The sequence below is a fragment of the Oncorhynchus keta genome, chromosome 13, assembly GCF_023373465.1.
Source record: "Oncorhynchus keta strain PuntledgeMale-10-30-2019 chromosome 13, Oket_V2, whole genome shotgun sequence".
NCBI classification, from domain to species: Eukaryota; Metazoa; Chordata; class Actinopteri; order Salmoniformes; family Salmonidae; genus Oncorhynchus; species Oncorhynchus keta.
In genome coordinates, this window is record NC_068433.1 from 50,387,290 (window position 1) to 50,413,402 (window position 26,113).

Genomic DNA, 26,113 nt, shown 5'->3' on the forward strand with positions numbered 1-26,113 from the left:
AGTGGTCTGTGGTCACCACCTGCAGAACCACTCCTTTATTGGGTGTGTCTTGCTAATTTCCTATCATTTCCACCTATTGTCTATTCCATTTGCACAACAGCATGTGAAATGTTTTGTCAATCATTGTTGCTTCCTAAGTGGACAGTTTGATTTCACAGAAGTGTGATTGACTTGGAGTTACATTGGGTTGTTTAAGTGTTCCCTTTATTGTTTTGAGCAGTGTATGTTTCTGAATGATGCACAATGTTGACAATATCACGAGCTATGCAGATTACCGTTCGATTTGAGCAGGTTGCGCCTCACTCACGAGTCTACCCAGTCACGTTACGAGCTATAGTCGGTTCAACCCGGACTGCTCAATCGAATCCCCTTAATATAAGACTTGAACACTTTCAATTCAAGAACATTCTGAATGCCATCTTTCAGTGGGGCCAAGGTTTGTCTGTGTTGCATATCAAAATACAAAACATTAAAAAAGCACCAACATTCCATGTGAAATGCAAAAAGTCAACTTAATTTTAAAATGCCATTTATGCCTTGAAATAAACTGTTGATAAAAACATTGGTATAAAATAATACAAAACCTGACTTTCTAAAACAACAGGGCTTGCTTGTATAGGGGTAATATTTGTTGGTATGCAGCATGGGCTTCTATCAATTTAGGATTGTTGTTCCTTTCACCAGCTGATTTCAGTATGTACAAAAATTGCTACCAACAGCACTCAAGCAGACCCATAACTAGCATCCTCAAAATAACCAGGGTTAAGAAATTGACAGCAGATGTTGACACCGGAGCAGTGCTTTTTAATCCAAAATAGAGTGTGCTAAGAAAAGGACAGAGTAAACAGTTCCTTGCTGGCAAAACTCAAGGTCCTTGTGTAAAGAAACATGTGGGTTCATAGCTTGCCTCACTGAATTCCCCAAGCACCAACTTCCCAATGTCCCACTCACATATTGCAAGAAGTATTTTCCATAGATTCACATCCTTGAGAGGTCAGCTGTTCAGGTCCACCCAGTGGGTTCTTTATTTGATGTCCTGTACACATTTGCACCCTCTGGTGTATTTATGTGAGAAAGTGATGTGAGAATGTCTTTGCTCCATGTTGTGTGGGGTCATGATTCAGGTGGTGTGGTCTGGCTGGGCCCTCCACTGCGAGTACGAAGTTGTGACTGAGCAATATCAGCCAGGGCGCTTTGGATCTTCTCCAGTAGCAAGTCCCCTCGGTATACCACCTCTTCGAGACGTGCCGCTGCATCATGATTCTCCTCCTCCAACTGCCGCAGACTGGCTGCCTAGGGAGAGGGGCAGGGAATAAGATAAGAAAGGTGGTGAGGGGAAAAAGAGGGAGCGAAGAAAGTAATTAAAATCTCCATACAAAATGTATAGAAACGGTAGTTATTTGAAGTAATGTGTGCCAAAGTGAGAGTGGAGAGTAAATATTCCCATCTAGACTTCTTATAAGGTGATTTAACAAAGCTATTTGTTTGTATGCCCGGGACAGGGCTATGGTAACCAATGCTAAGGATAGCCACTTACAAGTCTGACTTGGATTGCAACCAAAGTAGTTACAGATTCCAGCCAGTCCTCAACTGGCTCCATATGCTATTTCCAAAGTAAGAGTATAGCAATACAGAATTAGAATTGAACTATCGCTTTCACTTGAAAGAAGGTACTATAATAATTTTCAACATGGGAATGGCATTCTAGTTGGAGGTTTTCCACTCCTGTTGAATCACAGGAGTAAATTCAACCTCCATACCTGTAGAGCTGCCGTGGACTCCTCACTAGGCAGTGAGTCAATCAGCACGTCCACATCCTTAGCTGTCCGGGCAATGAGTGCAGCAAATAGTTGGGCATACTCTAGGGAAAGAAATAACAACCCCATTTCAAATTAAAGATGTAATCCGTAAACTTTTCATATGCAAATAGCGCTGTTAGGTCAAAGTCGTTATCTCCGTCATATTGTATTATATTTATGCGACATAAGATTACATTTGTATCAGCAAGGTGTCAAAAATGATTTTCACATTGCTGGTGGCTAACAATGTAAGCAAATGGCAAGGGTATGTCTTGAACTTGGGTCACCCTGTCCGAAGGCAAACACACGGTCCACTGCTCCAACTTGGGGAAAGTCGTAACACACTTACATTGGCTAGGTTCCTTATACAAACCCCTCAGAACTGGAAGCACTCCAACTTTCTTTCAAGTGCCTTCCTATGTCCATCCTTACCTCCAACAGCATAACAGGAGTACATCAGAGAAATAGAATCCTTGATTCTATTTCTGTGGAGTACAACCCACTTCTGACACCAGTGCATTGTTGGTTAAGGGCTTGTATGTAAGCATTTCACTGTAAGGTGACCTGTTGTTGTATTCGGCGCAAATAACATTTGCTTTGTAGAAAACGATGGGTGTAAGTCTTGAACTCAGGTTGCCCCGCCCAAAGGCAAACATGCCCCAATGGTATCCCACTTGGATCTAATATTTGACATGTCCTTACCCTCAGTGGGGTTCGATGGCTGGTCCTTGTTGATTGCTGTCTGTATGTTGCTGAATGAAGCTGGCGGCGCACACTGCTGCAGCACCCCGATTGCATTGCAAAACTGATCAGCAAGCTGAAAGACATCAAAAACACGTCAGCATTTTGACCTAACACAAATATAAGACATTAAACAACGTGATTGTTTGTTAGGTAGCTAAAGTTAATTAGCTCAGCAAACCTTGCAACCGAGAAACGATAAAGAGAACTTAGCCAACTAGCTAGCTGTCATTATTCAGCCTAGTCCGCTTCCAAATACTAAGTGAGTCAATCTAAACGTGACATGACAATTTGCTGAGCATGAAAAAAAATGGTGGGGTGTACTAATAGCTAAATGAAAAAAATGTATCATACCGAATTGACTGCATCTTGAAGTTGCGTTAGCCTGTCCGCCATCTTTGTTGTTTCACCTACTTCTCCTAAATTGGATTTCCGGGCAGACTAAATGTTTCTTAGCGTGTTGTTGCCACCCACAGGTTGGAGTACACAACGCACACAGTGAAAGAAAATCAAATAAAGAAAACTGGAAAATGAGTATCCGAGATATTAAGTAATGTAATCAGCATCTGATTGGGAAAAAGTGTTTGATAGACCTAGCTATCCTAACTGGAATATAGAAGGAGGGGAGGCTATTCAGATTGACCGCAGCGCTTGTAATCTAAAGAATCCGGAACGTGTTTATACATTTCCCAGACTGCAGCAGTAACAACGGGAAGTGTACCGCTTGGCTAAGGAGTTTCTCGCTGAGGTAAATCTACGAGTATTGGTTCGTTTTGTGTGTAATTTCACTTTTCTTCTGACAGCTAAGTATAGCAACTTTTCAGAAAATACAATACCAACATGAGTCTCTTGCAGCTTTTGTTTGCTTGTATTTTCAGTGACCGATTCACCTGATTTCCGTAGCATTTAACTAGTTACTGTAGCTAGCTAACCTTGTTGATTCGCTAGCTAGTATCTGACTGACAACTGTCTAACAACATCATTCCGATTGCGACAGTCAGTAGGTTGTCGTAATTATCAGATAGCTAAAGTACCCTGTTCGAATACTTTGCAAACATCCTTTTGGTGTCCACTGGTCAGTCACTGGAAAAAGAGTCAAACTCTGAAGGTTAGCTGTATACCAGTGGCGTATTCATTACGCCGATTCTATTGTGAAACGTTTCCCAAACGCAAGCAAACGGGGCGGGACCTTCCTTAAATTGTCCAGTATAAACTCTTGTTTTTCTCTGTTTGGTTCTTAAAGGTTAAACGGTTTACGTAATGAATACGTCCCTGCTGACCGGGAGATTATGCGAGCTATTTAGGCAGTAGAGGTACAAGAATGAGGGTCCAGGTCAAATCATGATGTTTGGATATGGTGACTCTGTCAGGATTTTATTCCATGCATTTTGACAAGCTCATGTGCCAAGTATTTTTGTAATGCAACTTTGCCTAAGAATCTTAAATCTTCCTATTGGACTGATTTGATAAATCTGGTTGGATCTCCCTCTAGTTTAGCACATACTTATACCAATCCAATACTTTCAAATCCTTGAGGGGCAGTGAGCAAGTGCACATTCTAGGGAGAAGGGGGAGAAATTGAATGATGTATTCATGTTTGGTGAGGCTTTGGAGCAGCATCTTAACCTTATTTTCCTTCCAGTGTATTTATTCAAACAGAGATGTCGTGTTCATTAGAAAATGTATTGTCAGACGCCAAGTCGCTGGTGGAAAGACTTCGCAACCATGACAATGCAGCGGAAGTACTTATCGAACAGACAACGTCCCTTAACAAGAGGGTGGAGGCCATGAAACAGGTAATGCCAATGTCACTGGTGGTGCAGCTCTTTTGGTGTTGGAAAGGGTACACACTTGCCTTTAACTGACCTTTGAGTTGACTGGAGTTCTGTGTATCTGTTTGCAGTATCAGGAGGAGATTGAGTTGCTGAACCGGGTAGCCCGGCATCGGCCCCGTTCCAGCCTCGTCATGGGCATCCAGCAGGAAAACCGGCAGATCCGTGACCTACAGCAGGAAAACAAAGGTAGAGCAGAGTGTGATAAGCTGAAAAACAAATTAAGCTACTCTATTTATTGGTTTCATAACAGGCATATTACCAGTTGAAAAAGTACCCTGTCTGGATAAATCCATAGAAATGTGTGTATCTATATCTTCTCTCCCTGCAGAGTTGAGAACCTCCCTGGAGGAACACCAGTCTGCCATAGAGCTCATCATGACTAAATACAGGGAGCAGGTCTTCAGACTCCTCATGGCCAGTAAGAAGGACGACCCAGCCATCGTCAACCAATTAAAGGAGCAGCACACTACTGTGAGTGAACCACCCTCTTCTAGTGTCACATCGCACTCAGGAGCTACCCTTTCTTCTTGTATCGAAGAAGTTCAAAGCAAATATTTATATTGTTTCTATTCTATGACTCTGCAGGAAATGCAAGCGCACATAGAAAAGATCAACGAGATGGCTACGGTGATGAGGAAAGCCATCGAAGTGGACGAGGGGAGGTTGTGTGAAGATGAGGAGAGGATCAAGCAACTAGAGGTGAGTCACACAGGTTGTCTGTATTCTCACTGTTTACTAAAAGCATTTACATTTACATACATTTAAGTCATTTAGCAGACGCTCTTATCCAGAGCGACTTACAAATTGGTGCATTCACCTTATGACATCCAAACTGAGTACTAACAGTACTACTATTTCAAACATACTGTTAAAAATGTATGCATGTCTTTTTTTGAGCAGCTGGAGAACAGTGGTCTTCGTGAGCTGCTAGGGATCAGTCGAGAAGCCTTCCTAGTTCTGACGAGAGAGGAGGCCTCGGATAGCACATCCCTGTCTGCCCTGTTGACCAGTGCCGACATCAGCCTCCGGAAGAGTTAGGCCCACACCAGCACGAGCTTGGAGTGTGTGTATATGCCCCCCACCTTGTACAGACCATACCCCCCCCCAATCACCTACAGCCACACAGACTCCCAGAGTGCACTCAACAACGAACGATGCCCCAGGTCATACTGCCGCCCAACTGTCACACTACATTGGAGGTATACAGTTGGAAGCCTCTGAGACAAATGGGAAAATCCTCCAACAGTTTAGTCTGTCATGCATTTAGTCTTGGCACGCATTGAGCCTGTGGGGTTTTAAAGTGTGAATGAGTGGAAGTGCTGCTCTTGAATGACAATAAAACACTTGAAAGAAACATGTTAAAGTTTGGCCAGTGCCCTCCGGCTGAAACCTAGTGGTGGGAAAAACGTATGTGTGAACAGGACTATTTGGAATGCATATCTTACTGTATGGTTGCACCATGATACATCACAACTTCACTGATGACAAACGTTTGGGACAAGAGGAGCAGAGAAACAAGTGATTTTTAGGAAAAACAATTTATCAAATTTCTCACAACAAAACAAACACTGTAGAGTCTACAGAACTGTGATGTTCTGAAAGACGCATTCAAGCCCAACAGTCTCATTGACTTCTATGCCGCCCTCCCAAACGACACATATCCAAACATCAAAAAACACGCAATGAAAATGTCCACAGTTTTTGGCAGCACGTATATCTGCGAGAACCTTTTCTCGCATGAAACTGCTGAAAACCCCGATGAGATCAAGATTGACAGATGAACATTTGCATCAGTGCTTGAGACTGGCTGTAACTAGAATGGAACCTGATATTCAACTTCTCACCAGCCAGATGCAGGCCCACAGTTCACACTGATGAACATACATAGGTAAGCTCACTTTTCTGACTTGAATGAGTCATTCTGAGCATAAACAATATAATCATAAAATCTACTGGGATAAAATCCATCTTTACAACCATACTGGTAGTGAAATGTATTGTGCTGTGTAGGTGCTGTATCACTTAGTTCAGTTTCTCAACCTGCTTCTTTTGTGGTTTTCACAGGGAAGTTGATGAGAGAGAGCTGCAAACAGCGGTGTCTACAAGCCTACTGGAACCTACAAAAGGATTATAAGGAAGGAACACAATAACTTTAAGAGACTGCTCATATGTGTCAGAGAGATTCTGCTCTGACAACTGAGCTGAACTTTTATCTGTTAAGATTGTGCATGGCACGACAGAAAGTTAATGTTCCATGGCTTTTTTTTCTATGAAGAACCCAGAGAGTTATTTAGTTATTATTTATTTCCTGTTTTTTCTATGAAGAACTCAGAGAGGGTTATTTAGTTATTATTTATTTCATTAATAGTGTTATTATTTGTTTCCTGACTTTTTTTCTGTAAAGAACCTGGAAAGGGTTATTTGGTTATGTGTGGCTTTCTGGAAAACAATACATTTTTTAAGCTCCCCTACGATCGTCACACTTTTTCTGTTACAAACTGACACCGGCCCCCCATCAGAGAAGGGAAAAGTTATGTGGCCCTCACAGGAAAAAGTTTGGGGACCCCTGCTGTAGACAAACAACCCATTTTAAAACAAGACATGGCACATGAAAAGGTAAGTACCTAAGAGCTGTAGTGAAAAATACTGAAAGGTAACCTTGACCTTTAAGAAAGCTTCATCAGTAATCTTAGTGCATAGAAGCATTTCCTAGTGAGGCATTTCAACAGAATGGCTATAACTTTACAATGTCGGCCTCACCCCTGTGTGTTTTGGTTTGCAAACTGAGAAAAGTAGAAATGGCCATTTCTGCCTGCATTTCAGTCTTTCCCATCCTTGACATTGTAATCCTAATCTGAATCCTGTCAGGTGATTCTGCTAATCATAAAATATCAATAAATTCCCTATCAGATTTTAATTCAACATCCTGTCGTGTGCAAATGGCGAGTATTCATAAAATCACTGGTTGGATATTACACTGCATCTGAGGATACCTTGTTGTTTTGCACAAGAGGGAAAATAATCTCTTAAATTTCAATATTACTGAACATTTGGAGGAAAAACTGACATCGGTAAGGGAATGCATTAATAAGCCAGCTTTTCATACCAAAGCACATACTGGGTGGGCAATGAGAGAGAAATAACCTAAAGAAAAATTGGACTACCTTAAAATTAGTGTTTCCCCTAGGTTCAATAAATTGCCGAGACGCGCTTTTAAAGGGATAGTCGTTTGGTCAATGATTGCAGGTCTATGGGAACAGCTGGCAGGACATTGTGCTTACAATACTAGCAATGCACCCACCCAGCTACCCTTGCACCACTGCTAAAGAAAAGTCATAGGGGAAACACAAATGCTTTACCAAACGAAAGCTGGCAATAGAGAACATAAACTCAACACTTCAGGAAACCCCCCTTGGGTTGTGCCGTGGCGGAGATCTTTGTGGGCTATACTCGGCCTTGTCTCAGGATGGTAAGTTGGTGGTTGAAGATATCCCTCTAGTGGTGTGGGGGGCTGTGCTTTGGCAAAGTGGGTGGGGTTATATCCTTCCTGTTTGGCCCTGTCCAGGGGTATCATCGGATGGGGCCACAGTGTCTCCTGACCCCTCCCCTCTCAGCCTTCAGTATTTATGCTGCAGTAGTTTATGTGTCGGGGGGCTAGGGTCAGTTTGTTATATCTGGAGTACTTCTCCTGTCTTATCTGGTGTCCTGTGTGAATTTAAGTATGCTCTCTCTAATTCTCTCTTTCTCTCTCTCGGAGGACCTGAGCCCTCGGACCATGCCTCAGGACTACCTGGCATGATGACTCCTTGCTGTCCCCAGTCCACCTGGCCCTGCTGCTGCTCCAGTTAACTGTTCTGCCTGCAGCTACGGTATCCTGACCTGTTCACCGGACATGCTACCTTTCCCAGACCTATTATTTGACCATGCTGGTCATTTATGAACATTTGAACAGCTTGACCATGTTCTGTTATAATCTCCACCCGGGACAGCCGGAAGAGGAAGAGGACTGGCCACCCCTCAAAGCCTGGTTCCTCTCTCGGTTTCTTCCTAGGTTTTGGCCTTTCTAGGGAGTTTTTCCTAGCCAATGTGCTTCAACACCTGCATTGCTTGCTGTTTGGGGTTTTAGGCTGGGTTTCTGTACAGCACTTTGAGATATCAGCTGATGTACAAAGGGCTATATAAATACATTTGATTTGATTTTGGCTATATCACCATTTCCTATAAACGTCAGTGCTCAGGATCCACCTACACCTGCCACTTGTGGTTTATGATTTTAGAGTGCTATCAAACATGTCCATGAAATCAAGAGGATACATTTTATGCTACAAGTTCCCACCCATACCACTAATTGTTTGATTCAACAACTGTTTCACAAAAAGGGTCCCCAAAACACATGCATATTTCAATATAAACATTGCTCATATTTCTTAAATGTAATTGTTCATATGTGTAAATAGAAAAAAAATAGTGGCCTCAGTTTTACAGAACATGATGTAAAAGTGACAGTTTGCATACGAAAATGTTGACAAAACATTAAAAACAATTTGCAGCCATTGGAGCCAAAATGGGCATACCCAGAACAGTGGTGTCATACCCATTAAAACTGGCGGGACATATGCCCTCCAATTTCATTGAGTGGTATTAAGATAAACAAAGTATACTTACTTTTACACTAAAATGAATACCTACCTACCAAATGTTGCTGTCAAAGCCATTTCAAAAAGACTGTCTGCATGATGTGTCTGCATCTTACTGTTCCAAATCTTTTCTTGTGCTATTCAGTGGTACTAAAACACATATGTTGCCCATACCGGTATGCTGTAACCCTAGTTGTTTAAAGGCACTGTGATGTACTGGGGGAGATAGTGGCCAACTATTTTGGCACAATATTAAGTGGCCGCGGTAACAACTTCCTCAGTACCCTCTAAGAACATGCAGCCAAATACCACAAGACTGAGGAAGTGAATCAAATCATGCTTGAAAATAATCTTTTGAAAATTCTCTGTGTGCACTTTGTGACAAAGTTCCTCCCCAGGCATATAAACACTACCTTAATGGACTGTTACCATCATCAAAGGCATGAAAACATACATAATCTGGAATAGAAAGACTCCGAATGCAATGGTGCTTTCCCTGTAGATAGAGAGCCCATGCCCCATAGCACCCTCCTAGTGGGGTGAATCTGTCTACCTGGCTGGGTAAAATGAGTGGGTTTAAAGGAGGAGGGGTGTGCACTCGCCAGCGGACTCTCTCCTGCCAGTCAGCTGTCGGGCACGGGCGAGGAGACGGGAAGGGAGTGAGGACGTGTGGTGGCTTGGGTCCAGAATGTTGGTCTTGCGGCGCTCCCGCTCTTGCAGCCACATGAGGTAAGGGCTGGGGGGAAAGAAGGGCCGTGTGCGTTCCCGGTAGAGCTGTAGCACGATACCAGACACACCTAGAACCACCCACACTGTGATCATGATGAAATCTGGAAGACCAAGAGGACAAAAATATGTTAGGTTGAAAGATCAAAATCAGGTGCACAACATATGGCCTGCCTGCAGGTTAAATAAAAGAAAACTCTCTGAAGTGATTTTACTCACCAATGTCCTGGAAAGGCACATCAGTAAAGGCCTTGCTGAAGTTGTCGTTGAGGAAGCGTTTGAGGATGTTAAGGGTGATGTAGGAGAGGCTGGTATATATGTAAGCATTCACAGCCAGCACCACAGCATAGGCTCCAGCTACACCACACGTAGTGATGTTACCCTGCAGACAGACAACACCCACAAAGCAATTTTACCCAGAGGCTCCATTTCCATATTTGTCCTCCCAACCCACCCACCCGACGTGAGGAAAACATTTAAACGTGTCAACCCTCGCAAGGCTGCAGGCCCAGACGGCATCCCCAGCCGCGCCCTCAGAGCATGCGCAGACCAGCTGGCTGGTGTGTTTACGGACATATTCAATCAATCCCTATCCCAGTCTGTTGTTCCCACATGCTTCAAGAGGGCCACCATTGTTCCTGTTACCAAGAAACCTAAGGTAACTGAGCTAAACGACTACCGCCCCGTAGCACTCACTTCCGTCATCATGAAGTGCTTTGAGAGACTAGTCAAGGACCATATCACCTCCACCCTACCTGACACCCTAGACCCACTCCAATTTGCTTACTGCCCAAATAGGTCCACAGACGATGCAATCTCAACCACACTGCCCTAACCCATCTGGACAAGAGGAATACCTATGTGAGAATTCTGTTCATCGACTACAGCTCGGCATTTAACACCATAGTGCCCTCCAAGCTCGTCATCAAGCTCGAGACCCTGGGTCTCGACCCCGCCCTGTGCAACTGGGTACTGGACTTCCTGACAGGCCGCCCCCAGGTGGTGAGGGTAGGCAACAACATCTCCACCCCGCTGATCCTCAACACTGGGGCCCCACAAGGGTGCGTTCTGAGCCCTCTCCTGTACTCCCTGTTCACCCACGACTGCGTGGCCACGCACGCCTCCAACTCAATCATCAAGTTTGCGGACGAAACAACAGTGGTAGGCTTGATTACCAACAACGACGAGACGGCCTACAGGGAGGAGGTGAGGGCCCTCAGTGTGGTGTCAGGAAAATAACCTCACGCTCAACGTCAACAAAACTAAGGAGATGATTGTGGACTTCAGGAAACAGCAGAGGGAACACCCCCCTATCCACATCGATGGAACAGTAGTGGAGAGGGTAGTAAGTTTTAAGTTCCTCGGCGTACATATCACAGACAAACTGAATTGGTCCACCCACACAGACAGCATCGTGAAGAAGGCGCAGCAGCGCCTCTTCAACCTCAGGAGGCTGAAGAAATTCGGCTTGTCACCAAAAACACTCAAACTTTTACAGATGCACAATCGAGAGCATCCTGTCGGGCTGTATCACCGCCTGGTACGGCAACTGCTCCGCCCACAACCGTAAGGCTCTCCAGAGGGTAGGGAGGTCTGCACAACGCATCACCGGGGGCAAACTACCTGCCCTCCAGGACACCTACACCACCCGATGTTACAGGAAGGCCATAAAGATCAAAGACAACAACCACCCGAGCCACTGCCTGTTCACCCCGCTATCATCCAGAAGGCGAGGTCAGTGCAGGTGCATCAAAGCTGGGACCAAGAGACTGAAAAACAGCTTCTATCTCAAGGCCATCAGACTGTTAAACAGCCACCACTAACATTGAGTGGCTGCTGCCAACACACTGACTCAACTCCAGCCACTTTAATAATGGGAATTGATGGGAAATTATGTAAAATATATCACTAGCCACTTTAAAACAATGCTACCTAATATAAAGTTTACATATCCTACATTATTCATCTCATATGTATACGTATATACTATACTCTATATCCTCTACTGCATCTTTATGTAATACATGTATCACTAGCCACTTTAACTATGCCACTTTGTTTACATACTCATCTCATATGTATATACTGTACTCAATACCATCTACTGTATCTTGCCTATGCCGCTCTGTACCATCACTCATTCATATATCTTTATGTACATATTCTTTATCCCCTTACACTTGTGTCTATAAGGTAGTAGTTTTGGAATTGTTAGCTAGATTACTTGTTGGTTATTACTGCATTGTCGGAACTAGAAGCACAAGCATTTCGCTACACTCGCATTAACATCTGCTAACCATGTGTATGTGACAAATACAATTTGATTTGATTTGAAATCTTTGAAAGTTCTAAGCCCTTCTTGAGTTTAAAGTGGGAGAAGACTATGGCGTTGAATTGGACAGCCACTGTAGAGAAAGTGCAGAGGGGTAGGGACCCGGGCCTACCTCTCTTGGCCAGCGGACAAAGAAGAGCGGTACCCCCACCACGATGCAGCTGAACGTCACCCAGAACACCACATTCGAACGGAACACCTGTATGTCACCTGAGGAAGTGATGAGATTTGTTTTACAACTTTGTTACAATACTTTCTGTGTCATACAACATTAAGCTGATTGAGCATTATCCTGCTTGAACTAGTCAATCAAATAAATAATAATCTGACATAGGTGTTTTTTTGGTTCTTTTACCGACAGGCGTGAAGAAGACAATGGAGGAGATGAGGAACCCCAACATGAGACCGACGACGACGACACAGGACATAACTGAGCCGAAGCGCCACCAGCTCATCACCAGGATAACTCCCCCCACTACGCCAAACACTGCTGTCAGGGTCAGGCGGACTGCAGGGAGGAAACACAGACACTTCTGTCAGGGTCAGACGGAGAGGGAGTTGGACAAATATCTTTATTTTTCATAGAGCCATAGAAGAATGATAACCTGAGCTTCTGGCAGGGGGTCCAACTCAGACTGACCCCAAATAAATGAAAGCAAGTCCAGGAATTTCTCCATCAATTCTAAACTCAACTTCTCTACAGATAGATTAAAATTCTTGAATTATCTATATACTAAACCATGTGTTCTTCAGCATGTTGGAACCCGTGCGCCAACTTAATTACTGGAATGGGCTTTTACAGTGAGATGTTTGTACCATGCAGAAATGTGTTGTTTCACACTGAACTGTGTGTTGTGCACTGGGGAAGTTTCCCATTGCTTCCTGGATGAGTTCTGCCACCCATCCATCAGCTCCACCACTGACCAAATCACATTAGGGTTTGTGTGTGTAATTCTGAATTCAAACGCTCACCGCCATCCTCTATGACTAACACATATACAAGCCAACACTGACATCACCTTGCATATGGGGAGCACAAATACCCATGCAAGCCATTCTAGGTTTCTCCAAATCAAAATACACAAACTGTAAAATAAGCATAAAATGCATACGTGATATGTTTTGCTCTGCCTTTTAGATGGCATGTGAGGCGGCAGGTATCCTAGTGGTTAGAGTGTTGGGCCAGTAACCGAAACGTTGCTAGATCGAATCCTCGAGCTGACAAGGTATAAATCTGTTGTTCTGCCCATGAACAAGGCAGTTAACCCACTGTTCCTAGGCTGTCATTGTAAATAAGAATTTGTTCTTAACTTATTTGCCTAGTTAAACAAAGGTTAAATTAATTTTAAAAAATTAAATATCACTCATCTTCATACTGTAACAACTGTACTGACCTAGTACTGGCGAATCTGATTGCATTTCCCCGTTAATGAAACCAACAGGAGTTTCTTTCTACTGAGCTGACCTGATTGAATCACAGAAAAACTCTATGCTTTCAGGAGCTTCCAAATTAAAATAGGATAATTTTTTGGGAAAATCATATTGACATGGCATGACTATCTAATTCGCATTTATGAAAGACCTGTGACGATTAATGCAATTTGTCTGGCCGCAAAGCCAGTTTGTATAAGCACAAGCATATGACCAAATAAACTGAAGACCAATATTTACTATAGAAAAAACACACAACATAATTAATGTCCTCATCAACCTGGCTGACAAGGTCTACAATCTTATGTTCATTTGAAATCACTTGAACCTACTGTCATAGTCCAGTTTTGTAGTTCTTGTGATCAGGACAAAAAAAAGAAACGCTGCAAAGCCAAAGCCCATACAGAATAGCTCTAAGAGAGATGAGGATGGAGAGGGGAACAAGGAGGAAAGTTTAATACGGGAGAGCAACACAGTAAACACACATTTTCTAGCATGACATCTACGACTGGTTTCATAGACCCAGATTAAACTTGCTACTGAACTAAAAACATGACCAGCGAATAGTCTATTTATTATTTTTCTTTCGCATTATTTTTGCCCATTATGTGGGAGCAACAGTTTACAAAAAGACCTTTAACCTCCAGGCCATATTTTCATTAGTTGGCTGGCATGAACTTTAAATGACACTTGGACTTTCACAAACCATCAATTACTGGGATACAGCTAGTTGGGAGCGGCTATTTATTACTGGTGTTCTACAGGGAGGAAAAGCCCTCGACTTCCCAGACTTATCTTCCAGTGATGTAGTGGAAAACTTGGTAAGTCAACACTTGTTTCCACCTACTCACCACATTTGAAAAAGCGGTGCCCAAAGAAGCATACGAAGAGGCCAGCTAAACCAGCGATGGTGAAGAAGATCCTTGTGGATATCTTCCCTAGAAGAAAAGAAAGTACATCAACCTTTAGTCATTCTGTCTTTCCCCATAGTTGGTCTAACTTGTTGTTGGTCATACAAGAGACACTGTGTCGATTGTTTCTCTTTTATCTCCTGCTCTGAAATTGCTTATTGCTCCATTACAGTGTGTTACTGTTGACAAGAGTTGACATATGGGCTCATAAGTCAGTTGCTAAACAAGATAGAGGCTGAAATCAGCTGACAACATATTCCCAGGGGACTGGTGTTGATCTTCCCTGGTCTTAAATGCATGCTCTCCTTCAAGGTGCATTCTATAAGATTTCCACAGAAGTAGCCCTCAAGGTCTCAGCAAGAACGATTGCAGTAGAGTAAACGTCTTCTGTGTAGAATGACATGATGCTCTTCTTCCACTCAACAACAAGTCTCATTGAATAAGGCCCCGGGAATTCAGACAGGAATACTCAGATATCTTTAGAAATGTCTCTATTATAGAAATATATTGACTGACGTTTCCCTGCAAAAAGACCCTTTTGACCCAGTGCTGGTTGTCCCACTTACCCAGAGTGTCGCAGCCATCTAGGGTGGAGGAGAAGCTGCATGCGTAGGTGTGGACAGGGATATACAAGGAAGAGGTGTTAAGCACTGGGTCTCTGACTATGACAGAGTAGATGACACCCTGGCCCGGGATGGAGCTAAACACTACCTCTGTCTTATCATTGGATGATAGTGTCATGACCTGCAGGGAGAAAAAAAAAAAAAGAAAATCTCACCATACCATTACACCACAACCAGCAAGTTTACAGTCTACAATCCCAATCTGTATTTTTATATATGTCCATTTTGCACTACATTCACACTATTATCAACTCACCCTTTTCCCATGCTCTTTCATGGTCTGCACATTGGCCACACTCTGGATGCTGGTGATGAGGCTCTGCTCTGATAGGTCGCTCTCAGGCAGGAAGTACTGGTAGATGTCATACCTCAGGCGCCATCGAGTGTTTTCACCTTCTTCAGTGTCACAGGCGGGCGGATTGGAGCCCCTGAGGAGGTTAAAACAGAGGTCAGTTCACAATGGATTCTGAAAGTTTGCTTTAAAGTACGAATGTGCATTTGGGGGAAACAGCACCACTGTTCGCCCCCCAGTGCATTTGTTATTGTTTTGTTGATGAAAACAAAGCAGAGAAGAGTCCGGCTGCGGGGGGAGTGCACTGCATATTTGGCTGTTCTATCGTGTGTACAGTGATGTCAGAGGAGAAAAACAGTGGTTGTTTACAGTAACTTCTTTGTTGTTGTAATATCCTAAACGGACATTCACCTATTAAGGATTCTAGCTTTAAAACATAAATGTTGTAGATTTTTTTTATTTTAAAAAATTCAAAATTTTTCACAATGAAATAAGATGGCTCAGAAGGGCCGTCACAAATAATAATAACACAACAATATGAAACTGCAACGGAAAGGGCCGGAGTCTCTTTTTTTAAATACAATTCAAATCATTGTTACTCTAACTTCCGCGACGCATATAAGGCCCTGCCCCGCCCCCTTTCGGAAAAGCTGACCACGACTCCATTTTGCTGATCCCTGCCTACAGGCAGAAACTCAAACAAGAGGCTCCCACGCTGAGGTCTGTCCAACGCTGGTCAGACCAAGCTGCCTCCACACTCCAAGACTGCTTCCATCACGTGGACTGGGACATGTTTCGTATTGCGTCAGATAAAAATATTGACGAATACGCTGATTCGGTGTGCGAGTTCATTAGAACGTGCGTCGAAGATGTCGTTCCCATAGCAACGATAAAAACATTCCCTAACCAGAAACCGTGGATTGATGGCAGCATTCGCGTGAAACTGAAAGCGCGAACCACTGCTTTTAATCAGGGCAAGGTGTCTGGCAACATGACCGAATACAAACAGTGCAGCTATTCCCTCCGCAAGGCTATTAAACAAGCTAAGCGTCAGTACAGAGACAAAGTGGAATCTCAATTCAATGGCTCAGACACAAGAGGCATGTGGCAGGGTCTACAGTCAATCACGGACTACAAGAAGAAACCCAGCCCAGTCACGGACCAGGATGTCTTGCTCCCAGGCAGACTAAATAACTTTTTTGCCCGCTTTGAGGACAATACAGTGCCACTGACACGGCCTGCAACGAAAACATGCGGTCTCTCCTTCACTGCAGCCTAGGTGAGTAAGACATTTAAACGTGTTAAACCTCGCAAGGCTGCAGGCCCAGACGGCATCCCCAGCCGCGCCCTCAGAGCATGCGCAGACCAGCTGGCCGGTGTGTTTATGGACATATTCAATCAATCCCTATACCAGTCTGCTGTTCCCACATGCTTCAAGAGGGCCACCATTGTTCCTGTTCCCAAGAAAGCTAAGGTAACTGAGCTAAATGACTACCGCCCCGTAGCACTCACTTCCGTCATCATGAAGTGCTTTGAGAGACTAGTCAAGGACCATATCACCTCCACCCTACCTGACACCCTAGACCCACTCCAATTTGCTTACCGCCCAAATAGGTCCACAGACGATGCAATCTCAACCACACTGCCCTAACCCACCTGGACAAGAGGAATACCTATGTGAGAATGCTGTTCATCGACTACAGCTCGGCATTCAACACCATAGTACAACACCATAGTACCCTCCAAGCTCGTCATCAAGCTCGAGACCCTGGGTCTCGACCCCGCCCTGTGCAACTGGGTACTGGACTTCCTGACGGGCCGCCCCCAGGTGGTGAGGGTAGGCAACAACATCTCCTCCCCGCTGATCCTCAACACGGGGGCCCCACAAGGGTGCGTTCTGAGCCCTCTCCTGTACTCCCTGTTCACCCACGACTGCGTGGCCACGCACGCCTCCAACTCAATCATCAAGTTTGCGGACGACACAACAGTGGTAGGCTTGATTACCAACAACGACGAGACGGCCTACAGGGAGGAGGTACTCTACATCATCGACTGCATCCTTATGTAATACATGTATCACTAGCCACTTTAACTATGCCACTTTGTTTACTTTGTCTACATACTCATCTCATATGTATATACTGTACTCGATACCATCTACTGTATGCTGCTCTGTACCATCACTCATTCATATATCCTTATGTACATATTCTTTATCCCCTTACACTGTGTATAAGACAGTAGTTTTGGAATTGTTAGTTAGATTACTTGTTGGTTATCACTGCATTGTCGGAACTAGAAGCACAAGCATTTCGCTACACTCGCATTAACATCTGCTAACCATGTGTATGTGACAAATAAAATTGGATTTGATTTGATTTGAGACTACGCAAAATAAGTGTCCCCATCACTTTTGTCTCATTCAAAATCTTTGAGACTCTTTTTTTGTTTCGCCACAGACCTCCCTAGACCTCCTTCGTCTTTTGAATCACTGCTTTTCAAAACCTATTTATTTTTGTTCCAGGTAAATTTAGATACAGTTCAGTCTACAGACCACTGTTACATTATAGCTGCTTGATGCACAATAGGAAGAGTGTGTGTGTGTGTGTGTGTGTGTGTGTGTGTGTGTGTGTGTGTGTGTGTGTGTGTGTGTGTGTGTGTGTGTGTGTGTGTGTGTGTGTGTGTGTGTGTGTGTGTGTGTGTGTGTGTGTGTGTGTGTGTGTGTGTGTGTGTGTGTGTGTGTGTGTGTGTGTGTTTCCACTCTGCGGTCCGTGTAATGCGAGTGAGTAGGTACTGTATGTGGAAATTCTAAAAGCCAGCACTTCCCATATCCTGGTCACCAGATCTGTTTGGGCTGTCTTGCCAACTCCTATGATCATTATCACACCATAGCCTGATTAATAGCAACAAAGTTTTTTCTTTATTTACATAAGAAAATATCAATCATATCCCTCTCCCAAAATGCTGAAGAGGTTGGGTTCCAATCACTGTACCTCGCCACTTGTGGGTAAATCTATTTTCTCTACTAAAGCACATTCCTAGCCAGAGCCCTGGCATTAAAACATTACTTACTCTGCTTCCACCACAACGAAAGCCACACAAATGTAGGACAACACATAATGCACTCATAAGAATGCATTGTCTTTCAGTCACAGGACTATTTCTTTGGCTAATTGTTGACTTTTCACCAGGGTTAACTTTAAAACGAATAAGAGCGTCTGCTAAATGACTTAAATGTAAATGATATGCAGAGTGTGCCCTGCCTCACATCTGTTTGCAGTGAGACAGAAGTGATTAAATCAAAGATTCTCATTCATAAACCCTCTCGTGTGTTGTTACCTTGAATATCCAATATTTGCAGGTGCAAAGCGGATAGTAGTCTCAAAAATGTTGTAGTGGAGATAGATATTTGGGTCAATGTCCAGGCCAAACTCCAGATTACAAGCTCCAGGGACTGGGTCTGCAGAGAGAGAGAAAACACGTTATTAAAACCAGCCAATCAAGTTACTGTTTTTTCTTGAAGTCCATTGACAGTACAGTAGTAGCAGACTGTTGAGAGTTTGTACCATTGGTCTATGCAGATGGCCTACTGGTGACTGAGGAGAAGTTGTAGAGTGCAGATTACTCTACACAGATACAATCAGTTTGGTGGAAGACAAAACAGCTTTGAAATTTGTTCTCAGTTGACTATTTGTTTTGTTCAATAATCCACCTGATATACTTTGTTTTGGGGTTTGTTTGAAACAGTCCACATCTACAAGATACTCTTGCTATTGTTTTGACATGGTATATGGAGTGGTTAAAACAATGGTGGATTGAGGGTGAGTAGTCAGGTAAAATATCCTGGAACACTAAAAGTGATGTACGGCATTGACAGATAGTGGGAGGCCACCTAAAACTTAGAGGAATTGGTGGATTATTTTGGGAAGCGGAGATGGAAGGGCATACATACCAGAGCTGGTGTAGGGGAGGATGACCCCAGTGCCGGCCACAGAGTCCCCATCAGGGGCCAGCAGGAACCAGGAGAGCTTGGTCTGACCGGGGATCAGGGGTGAGAGAAGGCCTGAGTCCACTGCTGTTAGAGAGAGGCCAAGCTCTGGCATCTGCCCAAAGTAGTCAACCAGACAACCAGAAAATCACTCAAATAGTCAGTCTAACAACACAGCCCTATTTCCATCCAACTCTGTCACCAAACCAAAGCCTGAAATCCCATGAAGACCCGTGCTCTAAAGCTCTAAGTCAATATTTAGTTGATTTCAATGCACTGATTTGCCTGAAAGTTTCAGTTGCTCTCAATTTTCTATGTATCCTGGCAAATAATGTCTCCATTGTGAGTAACTCTAACATAGTAGTTACCATACTACCACCATGTTATTACTGCTTTATTCAGTGCTGTAATGTAAAGTACTACTGAAATGTGCACAGATGCCCGACTGACCACCTCTTCTCACCTAGCTGTAGGCTATACCTGCCAGATGGTTTTGACAAACAGTGGAGAAAGAACGACTTGTAGTGATATTCACTTCCAGACGACACTCATTAACAGTCTACGCTGTGTTTGGTACATTTGCCCCTTAATAGTTGGGGACAGTTTTCATTGTTGACTTCACTACAGTCAGAGCATGTTTACTGCTTTAGCCTATTCCCACCATGAGTTACAACTACTTTGAGTTACTTGTGTTACGACTACTTTGAGTTACAACTACTTTGAGTTACTTGTGTTACGACTACTTTGAGTTACGACTATTCTGAGTTACAACTACTTTGAGTTACTTGTGTTACGGCTACTTTGAGTTAAGACTATTCTGAGTTACAACTACTTTGAGTTACTTGTGTTACGGCTACTTTGAGTTAGTTCAAAGCATTTTCAGTAGAAAGAGGGAAAGGCGTTCACAAAGGTTTCCGTCAGCACCAAAAAGCTTGTGACCAGCCTAACACATGACCACAGCTCTACTCAGAGTGTCTGCAAATCTCACAAGACTCTGCCGCAAGTGGGTCACTAGAAATGGTGTGTGTGATAGGGTGATTGGCGATTGTTTCGTCACCCAACCCTTAGGATCTCTGGGACCAAGGCCAGGATTGGTCAATCCATCTTACCCTTGCCTCACGCCCGTCTTCCTCCCAAGATGAGCAACCAGCCTGGTTCCACATCATCTGACTTCCCTCCACAAGTCAGTGGACCAATCAGTGCCGATCGTGTGTGTGAGTTTGTTTGTATGTGTTTGATAGGGTAATAGGTCATATTGAATGAATGAACATTGACCTGAATTAGACTAATTAGACTAAATCTATCTTACTGTGAGCGTGTGTGTTTGTGTTTGTGCGTGAGCCAGTGTCTTACCCTGGTGTAGGACAGCGTAGCATTGCTGTGCTGTGTGTGGAACTGGAGGGTGATAAAGGCCACGTCAAGGGGGATTCTGGAGACCACAGCCTGCACGGTCTCGTTCTCATTCACATTCACGTTCTGAAAGGTGTTGAACAGGAAAACCACCTGATCTGAGGGAGGAAATACATGTTACAGCATTATCCTCCCAGGCTATCCACAACCTGTTACTAGGTTTATTTATATACAGTGGTTCGTAAATTATTGACACCGTTAAAGATGAGCCAAAATGACTGTATAAAATCAAAAATTCAAATACTGAGCTACAGTATATTCTATGCTCAACAAATTTGGAAATGATATTGTTTTAAACTAATACAATTGCTCAGAGAAAGAGATTCTGTTTAACTAGTAATACTTTTTTCTCAAAAAGGTAGTGGTAAAAAGTATTGACACCGCTGTTTTCAATACCACTCAATACCTCACCTTGCAAGGATAAAATCACTGAGCCTTTTTCTAAAATGTTTTATGAGTTGGCCACCCGTGAGTGTGAATGTCTTTCCAGTTCTGCTGTTCTGATTTCCATTGACGGCCCACTGATAAATCTCGCACAGGGTGCTGTGACTATGTGGTTACCCCTGTGGTTGTGACAACATCATCCAGGATGTGAGCCTATCGTAAGTACATCTGAGAACACCTTTAATCCGCAACATATACCAAAAACAAATCAGGCCAGATCCTCATACAACACAACTATTGTATTGTAACTATTGCGACACCAAATAGACTGCTGGTTGTTCTCACTGATTGTGTATTGCACATACTTTTTCACTTTCTACTCTCCCCATCCTTTGCACAGCCTTGTGTCTACTTTTCTTGTCTCTGTCTATCCATACCTCCTGAATTTTCACCTGGCTTTCTCACCGGTCTCTTTTCTCTCTCTCTCTCTCTCTCTGTCTGTTGAATCTTCCAACACGTGATGGTTTGTTATAGACTGAAAAAGAAGCATGACTGCCATGATGGGTTCTTTTCCATTCGTTTAACAAAAAAACATAAGCAGCCAATTCCTAATGCCTGCTGCTTTCTCAAGCATTAAATATGTCAATGGCATCCAACCTGTCCACTAGGGCCAATCCAAAGATGCCTCACTAGCGGCCATTTCACTTGCAGTTTAATTAGCCCTACATTTCAATTATATGTAGTGTTAAAGGAATTAGATTCCATGAGAGAAATATATATTTTTTAATGTTGTGCATACTGGCATGGCAGGAGTGGGTGTATACAATCAGCATTTAATCCTATGTTTACTGTAGCATTTACATAGCCTATACAACCTGGGTATGAAATTGAGTGAAAGATAACCCTTTTTTTTATTTACCATGAACAATAAAAGCCTTTTTTGAAATCCCAGACTAATTCCACATAACTATTTTACTGAAGACATTCAAAGAAGGCGTATGTATATATCTTCTTCATATAAAACAATAAGACGCTAACGTTAGCTAGAGTATGATTGGCTTTCAACCAGCAACCTTGATGTAATCTGAAAGTTATGCAAATTAATCTCTTGCCAATTTTATTTTAAAATATTAAAAGCACGACTTACTTTCCACTTGTGCTACAACTCCATCACAGACCAAGACATATAAAAATATGTACATTAGCCAGGAGGACGGCATTTTCTTCAGGCCCACGTTCCTACTTCCTAGTCCGCTACATTCACTTGCAACACAGTTGCTGAGATATTCAATAAAGGCTACAGGCCAGTGCAACATAGTGTGGCTACAAATTCGTTTTCATTGCTGTTGTTGCTTCCGCGGAACAACTCCAACCACGTCCGGTCGCTCAAACGTACTACGAATGTCAACTGCTGCAAGCCACTTCCTTTCCCCAGGAGACGTCAAAATAAACTGGGCAGGTCCCAGTCCCTAGTCATAGCGGGCGTTCCAGAGCACAGAGATTGTAACCTCGTGCTGGGTTTACATTTGCCCAATCACTGAACAAAACAGCAACTGGGTGATTATCATGAAACCAGTTTTAAACATATCTGTAGCAAATTTATTTACAAAACCATGATGCATCTGCAAAAATCAACTATCATTCTAAGGACGAGTGTGTATCATTTTTGGCAAAGTGTATATTTTAAATCGGTTTTTAACGTTCTACAGAATTTTGTAAATATTCATACCAAATTCTCATTACCGAAATGCATCCAGACTAAATTCTCGGGTCCAGATTGTATACAATTTTACTTAAGAAAACCAAATGTATTTGAATAAAACACAAAATATGTTGCTGTAGTTTGTCCATAAATCATCAAATGTAACACACATTTACATTAAACTATCATATTTAGTTTTATTTACCTATGATGCACCATCTAGAGTTGTAGAGGTTAAGTTAATTGATTTCATGTCAATGCCTTCAGAATGAAGTTCTTATTCTCAATCACCCACTTTATGCAATTGACCTTTTCCTTACAACGCCCGCTAGGACTAGGGACTGGGACCTGCCCCAAAAACAGCTAAAACACTCAAATTGGAAAAAAGTCTGATATAATTGTATAGCTTTTTTATAATTTAATTTATTTTCAGTGTTATGTTTAACTCAGGCTTTTTTATTTGGCGAGAAATGTGAACAAAATATTAGAATGGTATTGGTTTATTACTTTTTGGACTATTACGGTAATGAGAATTTTGTGGAAATTTAAGTAAAATGCACAATATCTGATTTTAAAAAAACATAATAATAATTATGAAACCGATACATTGGCCTCAAAAAGTATTCACACACCTTGACTTTTTCCACATTTGGTTGTATTGCGGCCTGAATTAAAAATGTATTAAATTGCATTTTTTTCATTGTCTCTGGCCTACACACAATACCTCATATTTTCAAAGTGGAATTATATATATATTACATACACTACCGTTCAAAAGTTTGGGGTCACTTAGAAATGTCCTTGTTTTCCATGAAAACATACATGAAGTTAGTTGCAAAATTAATAGGAAATATAGTCAAGATGCTGACAAGGTTATAAATAATGATTTTTAATTGAAATAATAATTGTGTCCTTCAAACTTGGCTTTTGTCAAAGAATCCTCCATTTGCAGCAATTACAGCCTTGCAGATATTTGCTATTCTTGTTGTCAATTTGTTGAGGTAATCTGAAGAGATTTCACCCCATGCTTCCTGAAGAACCTCCCACAAGTTGGATTGGCTTGATGGGCACTTCTTACATACCATATGATCAAGCTGCTCCCATAACAGCTCAATAGGGTTGAGATCCAGTGACTGTGCTGGCCACTCTATTATAGACAGAATACCAGCTGACTGCTTCTTCCCTAAATAGTTCTTGCATAGTTTGGAGCTGTGCTTTGGGTCATTGTTCTGTTGCAGAAGGAAATTGGCTCCAATCAAGCGCTGTCCACAGGGTATGGCATGGCGTTGCAAAATGGAGTGATAACCTTCCTTCTTCAAGATCCCTTTTACCCTGTACAAATCTCCCACTTTACCACCACCAAAGCACCCCCAGACCATCACATTGCCTCCACCATGCTTGACAGATGGCATTAAGCACTCCTCCAGCATCTTTTAATTTTTTCTGCATCTCAAGAATGTTCTTCTTCGTGATCCGTACACCTCAAACTTAGATTCATCTGTCCATAATCTCTCCAGTGTCTGTGTTATTTTGCCCAGCTTTTCTTTTTTTTTGGCCAGTCTGAGATATGTATTTTTCTTTGCCACTCTGCCTAGAAGGCCAGCGTCCCAGAGTCGCCTCTTCACTGTTGACGTTGAGACTGGTGTTTTGCGGGTACTATTTAATGAAGCTGCCAGTTGAGGTCTTGTGAGGCGTTTGTTTCTCAAACTAGACACTCTAATGTACTTGTCCTCTTGCTAAGTTGTGCACCGGGGCCTCCCACTCCTCTTTCTATTCTGGTTAGAGCCAGTTTGAGCTGTTCTGTGATGGGAGTAGTACACAGCATTGTACGAGATCTTCAGTTTCTTGACAATTTCTCGCATGGAATAGCCTTCATTTCTCAGAACAAGAATAGACTGATGAGTTTCAGAAGAAAGTTATTTGTTTCTGAACATTTTGAGTCTGTAATCAAACCCACAAATGCTGATGCTCCAGATACTCAACTAGTCTAAAGAAGGCCAGTTTTATTGCTTCTTTAATCAATACAACAGTTTTCAGTTGTGCTAACATAACTGCAAAAGGGGTTTCTAATGATCAATTATCCTTTTAAAATGATAAACTTGGATTAGCTAACACAACGTGCCATTGGAACACAGGAGTGATGGTTGCGGATAATGGGCCTCTGTACGCCCATGTAGATATTCCATAAAAAATCAGCCGTTTCCAGCTATAATAGTCATTTACAACATTAACAATGTCTACCTACAGTCGTGGCCAAAAGTTTTGAGAGTGACACAAATATTAAATTCCACAAATTTCCACAGTTTGCTGCTTCAGTGTCTTTAGATATTTTTGTCAAATGTTACTATGGTATACTGAAGTATAATTATAAGCATTTCATAAGTGTCAAAGGCTTTTATTGACAATTACCGGAAGTTGATGCAAAGAGTCAATATTTTCAGTGTTGACCCTGCAATTTGCCCTGGCATGCTGTCAATTAACTTCTGGGCCACATCCTGAATGATGGCAGCCCATTATTGGGCAGCCCATTCTTGCATAATCAATGCTTGGATTGTCAGAATTTGTGAGTTTTTGTTTGTCCACCCGCCTCTTGAGGATTGACCACAAGTTCTCAATGGGATTAAGGTCTGGGGAGTTTCCTGGCCATGGACCCAGAATATTGATGTTTTGTTTCCCGAGCCACTTAGTTATCACTTTTGCCTTATGGCAAGGTGCTCCATCATGCTGGAAAAGGCATTGTTCGTCACCAAACTGTTCCTGGATGGTTGGGAGAAGTTGCTCTCGGAAGATGTGTTGGTACCATTCTTTATTCATGACTGTGATCTTAGGCAAAATTGTGAGTGAGCCCACTCCCTTGGCTGAGAAGTAAACCCACACATGAATGGTCTCAGGATGCTTTACTGTTGGCATGACACAGGACTGATGGTAGCGCTCACCTTGTCTTCTCCGGACAAGCTTTTTTCCGGATGTCCCAAACAATCGGAAAGGGGATTCATCATAAAAAATCCCTTTACCCCAATCCTCAGCAGTTCAATCCCTGTACCTTTTGCAGAATATCAGTCTGTCCCTGATGTTTTTCCTGGAGAGAAGTGGCTTCTTTGCTGCCCTTCCTGACACCAGGCCATCCTCCAAAAGTCTATGGGATCCCATAGAAAATCTATGGAGGGAGCTGAAGGTTCGAGTTGCCAAACGTCAGCCTCGAAACCTTAATGACTTGGAGAAGATCTGCAAAGAGGAGTGGGACTACATCCCTCCTGAGATGTGTGCAAACCTGGTGGCCAACTACAAGAAACGTCTGACCT

General features: G+C 42.8%; 3 protein-coding genes across 9 annotated transcripts; 1 reads left to right on the top strand and 2 right to left on the bottom strand.

Annotated features, from left to right (window-relative positions):
- Nucleotides 1–787: 787 nt before the first annotated feature.
- LOC118392511 (mediator of RNA polymerase II transcription subunit 21) lies at nt 788–2,991 on the bottom strand. Its single transcript, XM_035784557.2, has 4 exons — nt 2,895–2,991; nt 2,502–2,616; nt 1,761–1,861; nt 788–1,293 (listed from the first exon to the last, which is right to left on the bottom strand). The coding sequence occupies exons 1-4, from the start codon at nt 2,934–2,936 to the stop codon at nt 1,114–1,116; spliced, it is 438 nt and encodes a 145-aa protein (XP_035640450.1). The 5' UTR covers nt 2,937–2,991; the 3' UTR covers nt 788–1,113.
- A 155-nt stretch (nt 2,992–3,146) lies between these two features.
- On the top strand, nt 3,147–6,847 carry fgfr1op2 (FGFR1 oncogene partner 2). 5 transcript variants are annotated; one of them, XM_035784553.2, is made up of 7 exons: nt 3,147–3,288; nt 4,183–4,336; nt 4,444–4,561; nt 4,704–4,846; nt 4,961–5,074; nt 5,276–6,263; nt 6,440–6,847. In XM_035784553.2, exons 2-6 carry the CDS (start codon nt 4,202–4,204, stop codon nt 5,411–5,413), a joined length of 648 nt encoding a protein of 215 aa, XP_035640446.1. In that variant the 5' UTR covers nt 3,147–3,288; nt 4,183–4,201; the 3' UTR covers nt 5,414–6,263; nt 6,440–6,847. The 5 variants fall into 5 exon arrangements, with proteins under 5 accessions (XP_035640446.1, XP_035640443.1, XP_052316558.1 ...); XM_052460598.1 differs by having other exon boundaries at nt 3,149–3,288; nt 4,233–4,336; XM_052460597.1 differs by having other exon boundaries at nt 3,271–3,288; nt 4,218–4,336.
- On the bottom strand, nt 4,407–22,623 carry LOC118392509 (transmembrane 7 superfamily member 3-like). 3 transcript variants are annotated; one of them, XM_052460596.1, is made up of 13 exons: nt 22,257–22,623; nt 20,669–20,823; nt 19,280–19,361; nt 18,667–18,787; nt 15,292–15,463; nt 14,979–15,156; nt 14,353–14,439; nt 13,834–13,914; nt 12,426–12,578; nt 12,183–12,280; nt 9,958–10,120; nt 9,615–9,842; nt 4,407–4,542 (listed from the first exon to the last, which is right to left on the bottom strand). In XM_052460596.1, exons 1-13 carry the CDS (start codon nt 22,423–22,425, stop codon nt 4,505–4,507), a joined length of 1,725 nt encoding a protein of 574 aa, XP_052316556.1. In that variant the 5' UTR covers nt 22,426–22,623; the 3' UTR covers nt 4,407–4,504. The 3 variants fall into 3 exon arrangements, with proteins under 3 accessions (XP_052316556.1, XP_035640441.1, XP_035640442.1); XM_035784548.2 differs by having other exon boundaries at nt 19,280–19,430; nt 22,257–22,621; XM_035784549.2 differs by lacking the exon at nt 4,407–4,542 and having other exon boundaries at nt 5,895–9,842; nt 19,280–19,430; nt 22,257–22,619.
- Between the last annotated feature and the right edge of the window lie 3,490 nt (nt 22,624–26,113).

Coding starts and splice junctions, on each gene's coding strand:
- LOC118392511 (XM_035784557.2), bottom strand. CDS start 2,936: ATGGCGGACAGGCTAACGCAACTTCAAGATGCAGTCAATTCG. Junction 2,617..2,894: donor TTCAAGATGCAGTCAATTCG/GTATGATACATT, acceptor GATGTCTTTCAG/CTTGCTGATCAGTTTTGCAA. Junction 1,862..2,501: donor GCCATCGAACCCCACTGAGG/GTAAGGACATGT, acceptor TTCTTTCCCTAG/AGTATGCCCAACTATTTGCT.
- LOC118392509 (XM_035784548.2), bottom strand. CDS start 22,425: ATGTTGCACTGGCCTGTAGCCTTTATTGAATATCTCAGCAACTGTGTT. Junction 20,824..22,256: donor AGTTGTAGCACAAGTGGAAA/GTAAGTCGTGCT, acceptor TTCCTCCCTCAG/ATCAGGTGGTTTTCCTGTTC. Junction 18,788..19,279: donor CCTCCCCTACACCAGCTCTG/GTATGTATGCCC, acceptor CTCTCTCTGCAG/ACCCAGTCCCTGGAGCTTGT.
- fgfr1op2 (XM_035784550.2), top strand. CDS start 4,202: ATGTCGTGTTCATTAGAAAATGTATTGTCAGACGCCAAGTCGCTGGTG. Junction 4,337..4,443: donor GGGTGGAGGCCATGAAACAG/GTAATGCCAATG, acceptor ATCTGTTTGCAG/TATCAGGAGGAGATTGAGTT. Junction 4,562..4,703: donor CCTACAGCAGGAAAACAAAG/GTAGAGCAGAGT, acceptor CTCTCCCTGCAG/AGTTGAGAACCTCCCTGGAG.